The sequence below is a fragment of the Lepidochelys kempii genome, chromosome 3 (genome assembly GCF_965140285.1).
Source record: "Lepidochelys kempii isolate rLepKem1 chromosome 3, rLepKem1.hap1, whole genome shotgun sequence".
Taxonomy (NCBI): domain Eukaryota; kingdom Metazoa; phylum Chordata; order Testudines; family Cheloniidae; genus Lepidochelys; species Lepidochelys kempii.
In genome coordinates, this window is record NC_136382.1 from 199,618,262 (window position 1) to 199,631,673 (window position 13,412).

General features: G+C 39.6%; 1 protein-coding gene across 11 annotated transcripts in view; it reads left to right on the forward strand.

Moving 5' to 3' along the window:
- Positions 1 to 13,412, forward strand: part of ESF1 (ESF1 nucleolar pre-rRNA processing protein) — a 69,528-nt gene that overhangs the window by 36,249 nt on the left and 19,867 nt on the right. For 10 of the 11 annotated variants that reach the window (XR_012158324.2, XR_013635623.1, XR_012158325.2 and 7 more), the window contains 3 exons: positions 9,218 to 9,339; positions 10,069 to 10,182; positions 12,148 to 12,238. Coding sequence is in view for 7 of the 11 variants with exons in the window: in XM_073339569.2 (XP_073195670.1) it covers positions 9,218 to 9,339; positions 10,069 to 10,182; positions 12,148 to 12,238 (327 nt within the window). In the remaining 4 variants the exon portion in view is untranslated. The remainder of the gene's footprint in view (positions 1 to 9,217; positions 9,340 to 10,068; positions 10,183 to 12,147; positions 12,239 to 13,412) is intronic. The other variant, XM_073339567.2, reaches the window with a different exon arrangement.

Sequence of the window (13,412 nt, forward strand, 5' to 3'; positions counted from 1 at the left end):
CTTGTTACTGTTATGAATGTGTTCTCTCTGTAGAATATAGACAAGGCATTGGTTTTTAAGTAGCTAAATCTACCCATTTTTTTAATTGTATTTTTGAAAAATCTCTATGCATACACAGAATCCTAAACAGGTAACTGAGCTGCAGTATGCAGGTTGTAATATTAGACTGCAGTTCCATGCAGAACATTATCTTGTAAATAACACGTGAGTTATTTCTGGTAACTACAAAAATTCAATTAAATTAATACGGTGACTCTATAGCTATGAATTTTGAGTTATGCCTTCGCTGGAGCACCAGGGAAAGCTATTCTGAGGGTGAAAAAGAGTACCTATAGGGATAGAGGAATTAATGAGACTGACACCAAAGGGGAGAGCTCTCTAGTTACTTCGAGGCGAAGAGGCTGAAGCTGTCTGTGGAAAATTGGTAGGACAGGAAGAGTAAGAAGGATCCTTTGCAAGGCACAGTTACAGGGCTTTGAACCATGTATTATGTAAGATTAACCTTCATTCTGGCCTTTCTTGATCTGTATTATGGTAGTCTTTAATTAGATATCCGCATACTGTCCGTCTTGCCTCATTCAGTGCACAAGATGAATGGTGTTCAGTGAATAGGTGGATATGCAGTATTTTGTTTGATGCTCATTCAGTGTGTGCCCACAAGCTCTATTTAACACACCATCTAAACCCTGCACTAAAGAAAATACTGAGCTCCTCATGGGCTTTTCTGTTGTCCTGTCACAAGAATAGGAGTGCTTTGCAAGCATTGAATTTATCTTCATGACATCAGTGTGAGGCAAAGTGGTATTATCCTGAAGTTTAAAGCCAAAATTATGTCTGCTGACTTTGGGAGCCCAATCTGAGATGCCTAGGACCTGACTAGGTACTTAGTTTCGAGAGCCCTTTATGTTCAACACCTAGGTCCTGTAGACTTCAGTTGCAGTTGTGAGCACTCAGCACTTGTGCAAATCTGACTCCAGGTGTCTAAAATTGGGCACCCAGAAAATGAGGAACACAGTGGTTAGCTGCAACAGTATTGGTTTACATGACTTGCTTGGCACTACAAGGATAGAATCCAGTTCTCCAAGGGGCATTCAACTGCTTTAACCATACGGCCATCTTTTTTTCTTCCTGCAGTCCCTTGCTTCATTCACTGCACATCTTCCAACTTCTGCAACAAATGAAGCAGGGATCCTACAGAGAACAGTGTCATTCACTAGATACTGATTTATACCTTGAGCACTATCCATCCTGTGCACTAAATGATGCACAGGTCCTGTTTTTTTCTGTTTTTTTTTTAAGTATGTGATCATGTAATTAAGGACTCTATTATGCATCCCACAAGAGGGGCAAATTAAGATTACCCTGGCATTTCATCACTTTGAGCGCTTGACTTTACAATCTTTAATGTTTTAATATAGGTTTTTGGATGCAATTAACTTAAAAGAATCCCTAAAAAAACATATTAACACCCACTTGGGTCATCAACGGAGTTGGGATCTTTAGAAACACAGTTCCTCTACTACTTGAGCTCATGAAGTAACTGATAGCAGTAGTAGATTTCTGTTTTGTCTGTGGACCATTAGAACGGATGAGGCACTTACTTTGCCCATGGGTTTCAAAGCTATTTGCTGACAAAAGTGGACTGTTGAGACTCTGGAATCCTGATTTTAATTTTAAATCCTGGAAGGGAGCATATCTATTGGTTTCAGAGTAACAGCCGTGTTAGTCTGTATCCGCAAAAAGAAAAGGAGTACTTGTGGCACCTTAGAGACTAACCAATTTATTTGAGCATAAGCTTTCGTGAGCTACAGCTCACTTCATCAGATGCATACTGTGGAAAGTGTAGAAGATCTTTTTATACACACAATGCATGAAAAAATGGGTGTTTACCACTACAAAAGGTTTTCTCTTCCCCCACCCCACTCTCCTGCTGGTAATAGCTTATCTAAAGTGATCACTCCCCTTACAATGTGTATGATAATCAAGGTGGGCCATTTCCAGCACAAATCCAGGGTTTAACAAGAACGTCGGGGGGGGGGGGGGGGAAGGGTAGGAAAAAACAAGGGGAAATAGGTTACCTTGCATAAAGACTTAGCCACTCCCAGTCTCTATTCAAGCCCAAGTTAATTGTATCCAATTTGCAAGTAAATTCCAATTCAACAGTCTCTCGCTGGAGTCTGGATTTGAAGTTTTTTTTGTTGTAATATCGCAACTGTCATGTCCGTAATCGCGTGACCAGAGAGATTGAAGTGTTCTCCGATTGGTTTATGAATGTTATAATTCTTGACATCTGATTTGTGTCCATTTATTGTTTTACGTAGAGACTGTCCAGTTTGACCAGTGTACATGGCAGAGGGGCATTGCTGGCACATGATGGCATATATCACATTGGTGGATGTGCAGGTGAACAAGCCTCTGATAGTGTGGCTGATGTTATTAAGCCCTGTGATGGTGTCCCCTGAATAGATATGTGGGCACGGTTGGCAACGGGCTTTGTTGCAAGGATAGGTTCCTGGGTTAGTGGTTCTGTTGTGTGGTGTGTGGTTGCTGGTGAGTATTCGCTTCAGGTTGGGGGGCTGTCTGTAGCCAAGGACTGGCCTGTCTCCCAAGATTTGTGAGAGTGTTGGGTCATCCTTCAGGATAGGTTGTAGATCCTTAATGATGCGTTGGAGGGGTTTTAATTGGGGACTGAAGGTGACAGCTAGTGGCGTTCTGTTATTTTCTTTGTTAGGCCTGTCCTGTCGTAGGTGACTTCTGGGAACTCTTCTAGCTCTATCAATCTGTTTCTTGACTTCCACAGGTGGATATTGTAGTTGTAAGAATGCTTGTTAGAGATCTTGTAGGTGTTTGTCTCTGTCTGAGGGGTTGGAGCAAATGCGGTTGTATCGCAGAGCTTGGCTGTAGACAATGGATCGTGTGGTGTGGTCAGGGTGAAAGCTGGAGGCATGTAGGTAGGAATAGCGGTCAGTAGGTTTCCGGTATAGGGTGGTGTTTATGTGGCCATTGTTTATTAGCACTGTAGTGTCCAGGAAGTGGATCTCTTGTGTGGACTGGACCAGGCTGAGGTTGATGGTGGGATGGAAATTGTTGAAATCATGGTGGAATTCCTCAAGGGCTTCTTTTCCATGGGTCCAGATGATGAAGATGTCATCAATATAGCACAAGTAGAATAGGGGCGTTAGGAAACTTCAAAACCAGACTCCAGCGAGAGACTCTTGAATTGGAATTCATTTGCAAATAGGATGCAATTAACTTAAGCTTGAATAGAGACTGGGAGTGGCTAAGTCATTATGCAAGGTAACCTATTTCCCCTTGTTTTTTCCTACCCCCCCCCCCCCCGACGTTTTTGTTAAACCCTGGATTTGTGCTGGAAATGGCCCAACTTGATTATCATACACATTATAAGGAGAGTGATCACTTTAGATAAGCTATTACCAGCAGGAGAGTGGGGTGGGGGGAGAGAAAACCTTTTGTAGTGGTAAACACTCATTTTTTCATGCTTTGTGTGTATAAAAAGATCTTCTGTACTTTCCACAGTATGCATCCGATGAAGTGAGCTGTAGCTCACGAAAGCTTATGCTCTAATAAATTGGTTAGTCTCTAAGGTGCCACAAGTACTCCTTTTCTTTTATCTATTGGTTATAAACACTTCTGCCCCAGCATCCTCTTCTATCCATCTGCCTCCTAGCTCTGACCCCCTCTGCTCCTATCCATTTGTTTTCAGACTTTTGTTCCTGTTCTCCTTCACCTTCTCGTTGTACTGTTGCATTAGGCTTTTTCCTCCTTCATGTTGCCTGGGCACCACCAGTGGAACTACTGTCTGTCTGCTCTAAGTTCTAGTGTCTGATACCATAGTAGCCCACAGGTGTCAGGAGGAGCAGTTACAGAGGAAGTCCTACCTTGTAGGATGAAGAATGCCCCATCATTTTTGAGGGATGGTCCCTGCACAGTGTTTTGCATGTAGAAGCTGCGGGGATAGTGCATGCTCTGTGCATACGGAAAAGTGTTTTCATAGCTCCAACAATGTAACTGACAGTTTTCAGTCACCATGTTACTTTTAAGATTTCCTGACTAGTTCAGAATTAGTTTTGTTCCTGTATTTCTATTGCCAAGACTTGCTGTTATCTAAGATCTGTTATTGTACTGTAGGCTGCTTTTTAAAAAATATCTTAAGATGTTTAAAATAAAATGAAAATTATAAGAGACTAATGTAGGAAGACTTTAAATGGAAAGTCTGAGATTTGAATTAATTTAAAAATTTAAGCTTTGGCACAACTTTTCATACACAGTTGTAGCAAGCATATTTTGGGAATGATTCAGTTATCTTTTAATCATAATACTTTAAACATGAATCCAATACCAGAACAAATCAATTAGATTTGGTTCCAGTTTTTTTAGCACTTTTTTTCTTTTAGGTACAAAATTAGTGATTGTATTGGAGTGTCTGTTCATCTGTTTTCCTACAGTCATTATTCAATTATTCAAGCAATAATTACCTTAGACAGAGTTTGCCAGCCCTCAAAGTTTTACACACTCCCATAGAAGATTTTGGTGCTTTAGATTTCATACACGTGGCAGACCACAATCATATTCCTAATATAATTTTCAAATACTTCCCAGCTTCACATTTTTCCTTTAATTTTAATAGTCGTCCTTTGGGAAGAGTTAAAATGTGATTATTAAACAGGAGTTAAAACGGAACTTTAAAAATTACTAGTTTTCATCCTAAATAAAAATAAGTGTAATCTCCTCCTAAACTACAGAGAACCTCAGCCATATGTTGTTGGAAGGATTATATGGAGTGAAAGAGTGTTTTTCGTTCTATATGATCTTTGAAGGTGGTGTATATGGCTCATTCTGTATTCTTGGTTAATATGTTCTTTGAATGATGTATTCCTGTCTCATACTGTGCACAAAAGTATGCATCTGGCAAACTAGAGCTCTGCAGTTCTTTATACTGAATATCTTTAGGTACTAATAATGGTCCTGTCCCTTAATACTTTTGTCTTTTGAGAAGTGATGCAGGATAACCCCCAAAGTCTCTTGGGAAACTTTAAGTATTTTTTATCTTTCAAGCTTAGACAAAACAAAATAAAACCACCTGATATCAGTCATGCTATTAGGCAGTCTCCTCTGAGGAGTCCCTGGAGGTTGTATCCTGTTTTACATGTGACTTTCTTATTTTGGTCTACTCTTCCTTTATGGAAGGTATGGAAAGCCCTCCAAAGTGTTTACTGATGGTTCCCTATATCCTTGTCAGAATATTGCTATCACACATTCCTTTCAGCTACTTGCAACAAGGGTTTCACATTGATAAGGCATATATTAAGATTCTTCCTTCATCTCGCTACATGAAATGAATTTGCTGGTTTGGATTCCCTAAAATGGAGAAATGTTTTCCTTTTTCCTCTACTCCTACTTCAGGTCTAATAAAGGTATTTTTCCAGTTTGGGCTGTTACTGTCCCCCATTTTAGCAAAATTTAAATAAGATTGAAGGACATCCAGCATATCATAATCTCCCTTAACTGTTGTTTTAAAACCTGATTGAAGACTTAAGGAATTTGCACATTTTGTTTTCAATAATTTGCAAACATCTTGTTCGCAGCCTTCTCAGTGGAAATCTGCAGGAGCCAATCCTTGTGTCATAGTTTGAGGTGGATAGCCCTTTGGGCCTATCTACACTTGTGACACTTCTAAAAATTCTCACTGTTTTGCAGACCCCTGTTCCTCAGTGAAGTCCCCGGTAAAGCAGTATCTCTTCCCTCCCCCCCGCCTTTTTTTTTTTTTAAACCATCTGTGGAAATTACCCTGGCTTTTCTTCCTATTTAGAAAAAAGTAATTTTGGACATTTTAAAAAAAAAAATATTCTGACCAGCCCTACTTTTTACAGTCTGAGAAGTAGCTTACTTGAATTTGAGTCCCACTGCTCACATGCCATGTTCTCGGGCCTCTTCTACTGCGCACTTCAGTTGCATCCCACTGTTTCTCACTGCTTTTTAGTGGTTGGTCACTGCTCATTTACTTGGCAGTGTAGAGAGTTACTTTCAAGCAGATAATGAAGCTATTTCCCCACCCCCCACCCCGTTCTTTTTTTCATGGCTTTCATTTTGGGATGGTTAAGTGACAAAACAATATTGTGGTTCATTTATTTCATTTGTAGATCCCTATTTTCAGTTACGAAGGCGAAACCGTTTCTTTTTCCTTCCATAGTTATAAGCCTTCTGACTACTTAGAAATACATGTTTTATTCTCAGGATGTGGTCTGGACAATTGTTTTTAAACCATTCTAAATTGGGAAGGATGTTTAATGCTTTTCTTGTGGTATTTGGCAGTCTCAGGAAAGGGCTATATTGTTCAAGTCCTGCTTTGCCAGGTGGATCAAATTATTCCATTTATTATTTCCATAGCCTCATTCTCCTGGAGGTGTGACACGCTTGTCTATCCATAATCAGCCCTCTTCAGAGAGAATGTGTGAAGTCACTAGCTGACCCTCAATATTTTTTTCTAAGCATTACAAAATTTAGTTGCTCTTACCTTTTGGATTCAGTTTTTTGGGAACAGGGGAGTCTATTCTCAGTGCATTTCAGGAAGAAGTGTATCTATAAAAATATTCTGATTTGATAGGGCTTTTCAGTGGTCTTATTTTTCTGACTTATAATAACCTCTCTATTTCTTTGAGTTGCAGTGACTGTCTTAGTACTTGTTCACTATTTTATTCCCCTGCTTGTGTGTTTGGATGATGGTCACTGCTTGTTACTTCCCATTAGTCCCATCACTTCTGCGTAAGATAAGTCTCCTTCATCACACAATCCTGATCCATCCTCAGAGCAGATGGAAAAATAGTATGTGCTCATGTAATTAAAGAGCATATCATAAATCATACACACAGAGGGCCTGCATTAAGATTGCAACCTCAGTTTTCTGGCATTTCCTCACTTTAGAGTGCTTGATGTTGCAACTTTAAAATGTTCTTTTAACAGGTGTGTTTGTGTGTAATTAGCTCACGAAAGCTTATGCTCTAATAAATTGGTTAGTCTCTAAGGTGCCACAAGTACTCCTTTTCTTTTTGCGAATACAGACTAACACGGCTGTTACTCTGAAATTTGTGTGTAATGTGTATACAATCTAGTCATTCATTTGGGCAAAACTCTGGAGATGACAATATTCAATTTAGTCTGAAAGCTGTCCATGGCAAAAGGTAGTACATACATAGCTCATAGCTGAGGAGTGTGTGTTTAATTAAATGTTTCTTTTGAAGTTCAGAAGCTTATGCACTTGTTTTTAGGAAGGGTTAGTAGTAATTAAGACTGTCTAATTGCTTACTCCCTTTCAGCCTTTCATGACTAGAAAGATTTTGAACAAGTAGATTACACTTCTGCGATACATGCTTTCCTGGGAGCCCTGTGAAGCTGTCATTTGCTGTGAAAGGGAAGAGGAAATTTCCTTCAACAAAACATTTTAGCTTGATATCGAGCTTCTTCCAATTGTTGACAGCTCAGGAAATGTGAACTTGGATATTTCTCCTAGAGTACACACCTGACAAAAGGATATCAGAGAGATGAAGATCTAAGTTTATGGTCTGATAATTACAGCTCCCCATGGATGTAGGAGGGGATGGTAGATTACCCATGTCCTTTGATCTTTCAGTTCATATAGATGCTAAATATTAAGAAGTACTTCCGGTAATTTGATGATCCTAAATAAATAAGAGGATAATCTATTTAGCTAGTTTCAATTTTGGTTTCTGATGAGTCTTCATAATTTGAATGTGTATCCAAATGACAATAGAATGTCTGTCTTTATACATTTTATGTATTTTTTAGCCACTGTGGGGGTAGTATGTTCTGAGCATGCCCCCTATTCTCTACCTCATGTTGACAAATACTTTTTAAAAAAAAGTTATCATGTTACCTTTGAAGCTTTTTGAATCTGGGTTTCCTGTCATACCAGAAGTCTCCTGTTTCTAATTTTTGAGATACCCTTCACTGACCAAAATAGTCAGACATCTAGATGTTTAAGAAAGCGTTTTGTGGATTTAAAACTTAGACTTTTTTTAGAGAAAGTAAAGCGGGTTTTTTTTGTAAAATCAAAGGATGTCACTAATAAGCAGTAACCTTGTGCCCATACAATGCTTATTCCAGTCTTTCAGAGCAATTTTAAGATAACTAAATACTAATATCTATATCTATTTTTCCTTCTATTGCTATCCATCAGATTATATCATTTATAGTACAAACCCAAAAATCATGAGTTTTTTCCTGCATGGGCTGCATACACGTAATTTTTTTTAACTAAAGTTGAAATTGGCGGAGACAACTGAACATGAATCCCACAAGTTCGTGCATTCCCTTACAAGCTAACCGCTCAGAAATCCTTAACTTTATTTATATTTAAATGTAAGTCCCTTTTCTCTTAACATCTCACTTCATGTGAAACCCCTATATTTTAAATTTAACCTTTTTTCATTATAGAATTGTAGGATGAAGTAGAATTGAAATGCTGAGGAATTTTAAATTTGTTTCCTGGTTTGATGTATTTTGCTGGAGAGGCACAATAATTGAAGGGAAAATATAAACATTAAAATCCCTGTGGAGCTTCCTAATGAAACATACCCTACTGGAAGGCATTCTGCGAAATGAGCCACATTGACTAGAAGTTAAAGCACAGCACTGGGAGATGGACCTAGGTTCTAACCTCAGTTTTAACGTTTGTAATGTTGTGCAAATCACTTAATCTTTCAGTTCTTTGTTTCCCCCCTTTTCCCGTTCCGAAATCCTTATTAATTTTGTAAAAACTAATTAATATTAGTGAAGTACTACTAAGTCCTCACAAGGTTACTCTAGCTCTAAGAACGTGACATTTGTAGACTGCAGCACTGAGCTGGGGTGAGAAGGCAGTCGAGGGAATCAGAAGTGCTGAGGACTGGGTATTGCCATTCTTGTTCTCTCAGACATCTGCACAACTTACCACTGAGGTGCTGGAGGTGGTTTTTTAGCATGAAGTGGGAGGATTTGCACAGCAAGCTGACCTTTCCCCTGGATACATTGCCTTGATTTGGCAGTCGATATTTGTGCAATTGCATGGCTCAAAGATAGTAAATATTTCCCTTTGAATCAGGGCTTTGCTGATGAGAATAGATTAGAGTGTTTTTAAGAGGATGAAAAAAACTTGAGCAAATTAAGTTTGCCTGTTCATTTGTGTTTTATTTTGCCATAGGACTGAAAGAAACTGCTGAAGAGATGGTCAAAAGCAAGTTGGAAGGAAAGGATAAACTAACTCCTTGGGAACAATTTTTAGAAAACAAGAAAGAGAAAAGAAAACTGAAGAAGAAAAGAAAGGTGCGTATGTTCTGATCACTCACATTTTTAATTAAAACCTATAACCGTCCTATTTTGCCTTGAATTAAATACAAAGGAGTTACAGTTTCTAGAATGATTTTGGGGGTTGATAGTGTGGTGTGTCTTCATTTAGAGACTGTTTACAAGTAACTTACCAAATCTAGAGAGTTAGAAGGATGTTCAGGGTAATACTAGTCATAACAGGCTTCCACATATTTTCATCTGTCTTTGGCAGCCAAAGTAAATATCATTGTAAATTTGTGTGATAAAAGAAAAATAAACATACATCTACCCAGAAAACTACCTTTTGATCTTGGAGTTTTGTTAGCCACTTAAACATTCCAGAGTGTATCATATTTGTTGCTAAAATATGATTGGATAGCAAGATTTCTGATTAGGATGTACAAAATTCAGTCTCCCAAAGTTCTAGCAGCATAAATATTTTGAATGGCATTGAGGAGTTGCTCAAAGATCAACTAGATGTGTACCCTTGAGGGATATTTCTGTGTATGAATGACAAAATGGAATTGCATTCATACTACTGGTCTTTCTGCCCTGCTGCTTTTTTGCCTTTTCATTTACCAAAGGAATTCGTGAATTGATTCCTGTGGTGGTAACACATGAATGTTAGGGAGACTTCTTTTAAAAAAATACGCTGCCTAATTCTCCCTGTATTTTCTTTTTTCATTCTGAATCAGCCCCAGTATCACAAATGTGGTTTCTTTATAGTGCCTCCTGCTGGTCAAGGGTGGCCCTGCAGATGCTCCCTGTCTTGGTTTACAAGGTGTGTCAGCCTGTCAGAAACAGTGGCCCCTGTCATATGCTTGGCGTCAGTCTTTAACAGTTAAGTCAGTAGTTCTTAAACTTTTGTACTGGTGACCCCTTTCACTTAGCAAGCCTCTGAGTGTGACCCCTCCCTTATAAATTAAAAATACTTTTTGTATATATTTAACACCATTATAAATGCTGGAGGCAAAGCGGAGCTTGGGGTGGAGGCAGACAGCTCATGACCCCCCATGTAATAACCTTGTGACCCCCCACCCGAGAGGTCCCAACCCCTAGTTTGAAAACCCCTGGGTTAAATAATAACGAAGTCAGAAATAGGCTGTCTGGGTCTGTATCTTTAAACAAACAAATAGAAAAGGCAACTGCTTCATTGCAGTGCTTTAAGCAAAGGTCCTTTTTTTGGACCTGGGGTTCTGGAGCACTGAGGAGCATCTCCTTTGTCCTAATCTCTCCCAGCACTTGCCCCAGAAGAAGCAGGCAAGCCTTCTTAACTGGCCTGCTGCTTCTCTATTGGTCAGTGTCTCCTCTTGGCCCTTCTGGGCCTGCGGAGGACTAAGGGCTTGTCTACACTGGCAATTTACAGCGCTGCAACTTTCTCACTCAGGGGTGTGAAGAAACATACTGGTAGCTACGCCCCCTCATGGAGGTGGTTTTTTAGGGCACTGGGAAAGCTGTCTCCCAGTGCTCTGCCATGACTGCACAAGGCACATTAAAGCGTTGCCAGTGCAGACTAGCCCTGTGTCTTGTAGGTGGCCCGGCCTAAGTCAGTCTTCTTTAAGCAGGGGGTGTCAGGGGTTTAATGCTCCAGCAGAAGGCAGTGAAGGCCTGGTAGAGCCATATCACATCGAGATAACAGATTAATTAAAATAACTTCTGTGGCTTTGTTAATGTATTTGTCCACTCTCTAAGCAAAGTTACAAATGGCATTTGATCAGTAGCTGCTAAAACTTCTGAAAACAAACTGGCTTCTTGTGTTAAATAGTGTTTCTAGAGGCTACAGCAACTCTTGCTAGTGTAAGACTCTCTCATTTACCCTGACTAAAACCAACAGGGTAATGGTTCACATGTGCTGGAGGCTAGGTGTTCTAAGGAAAAGTTCCTCAGTTCTTGATCTTGCTTCCCCTATAAGTTTAAACCCACATTTGATAAACTTCAGGGCACAGTTGAAAGCTATTTACCCACGCTTTTGCCTAAAGAAGGTTTTTGTGGAGGACCATTGTTAGTTGACTATTCCTATTTTAAATAGGACCAGCACACTTTATGAATCGCCCAGTAAGGGCGGTCAGCTTGTTTTTTATATGCTGAGTTTATATTTTTTGCTTGTGGAATACAGGCAATGATGAAGCAGGAGTGATCGAGCAGCTGTGCTTTTTTGGCAGTGACTTCAACATGGATGTTTGAGGACTGCCTTTTGTAGAGAAGAAAGGATATATTATCTCCTTGGTAGTTCATAAACATGCTGTGCATACTGTCCACTCTTCTGGGTGTAATGATTTTACTTATTGTTGATCTCCTTGAATCATTAACTTGAAAAATATTGTGTGTGGATACGAAGAACCAGAAGTTTGCTTCTGATCCTATAATTAATTGGAATGTTTATACAGTTTATATTCTATGGACTTAAGACTTCTTTGAATGTGTAAATTATTCTGCTCTTTGTGTTCATAGTAAGATTTATAGCTCAGTGTGTTATATACAGACTTAGAATTGTTTATTTACATTCACCTTAGTTCACAATTTATGGTATGTTTTAGATCTATGTCATTCAGATCACAACCTTAAAGCATCCGATGAAGTGAGCTGTAGCTCATGAAAGCTTGTGCTCAAATAAATTTGTTAGTCTCGAAGGTGCCACAAGTCCTCCTTTTCTTTTTGCGGATACAGACTAACACAGCTGCTACTCTGAAACTTTCAAGTTGTGAATTAGTAGCAGCTACAAGAAGTTATATTTCATTTAGATGAAACTTCTGTATTAGTTGCATGTTAAATGGAAATGACAAAAATCACTGTTTTTTGTTATAGGTTACTGCCAAAGAAGAACTGAATGAAGATGAATTTCCATCTGATGTTGACTTGAATGACCCATACTTTGCTGAGGAACTTGGCAAATCAGGTTGGTTAATAAAAGTAACTTTCACTTGTTTAAAATAATGTGCTCTTTAAATAACAAGCGATAGAAATAGAGAAGTATAAAAATACGGCTTAGTTGTCAGGGTTCGTGTGTGGAGTTAGTGATACGCAATTTGTGATAGCATGTGACTCTTGGCCTATATTGTATGGAATGTCAGGAAGACATTTCTCCCAGTACTTTCAGCAGTGACCATCAGCTGGTCGCTATGTGGGAGCCAGACCTACCAGCTGGTCCTCGAAACGCACCAGAAGAAAAAGAAAGAACCTGGTTGCCCTTGAAAGCCAAATAAGTTTTACCCCGTGTATAAACGGAAACACAGGGCTGAGCAACTTTGGTGGGCCCCCTTTGGGGTTTGGATAATTGAGATAAACATATCAAGTTGTATGTACGTTTCCCGACTGAATTTGACCTCGTACCCTGAAGTTTTCCAGTCACTAACTGGGCATGCATAAGGTGTGAATGATGACCAAGAGCCAGAAGTCATAGCAGTCATTTGACACTTCCTTTTTTTTGTTTTTAGAGGGAAATGGGCATTGAAAACGCGAAAATGTTTCAAGACCTCAGAACATGCATAATTGTTAAAATTGGTGGGGATTCAAGGGTCTTTATTTTGGGTGAACCGTTGCCCCTCTTCACTCTGTCTGCTACACCTTGATGTGGCTGCCAGTCCCAACCCTGGATAAAGTGGGGAGGGTTGACTCCAAGGATAACTGTCACAGCTGAGGGCAACTGAACCTGGATTTCCCTTGAGTGGTCCAACCAGGGTACCTACTCTCTGGCTTTCACCACTGCAAACATTGCCTTTCTTGGGTGGAGACCCATGTCTCCCTCCCTCCCTTCTAACTGGAGTATTTCCAGGCTGCACAGTTCCTCCTGCCTTCACCGTGTTGCTCCTAGCAGAGACAGACTTCTTGTTTGCTGTCACCTGGTTGCTTTCTCTACAGAGATGGTTAACACTATGACTGCTATGACAAGTCATAAATACCACCAGCTCTTTTTATGCAAGCCTGTTTTATTCTTAAGGTAAATGCACTGGAGAGCACATATTAAAAACAATAAAAGAACCTATGCATGCTAATCAGCATACCAGAGATCACCGAAAACTTAACATGGGCTCTGGCAGGAGAGGTCCTTCAGTACCCCACCCAAGGAGTTT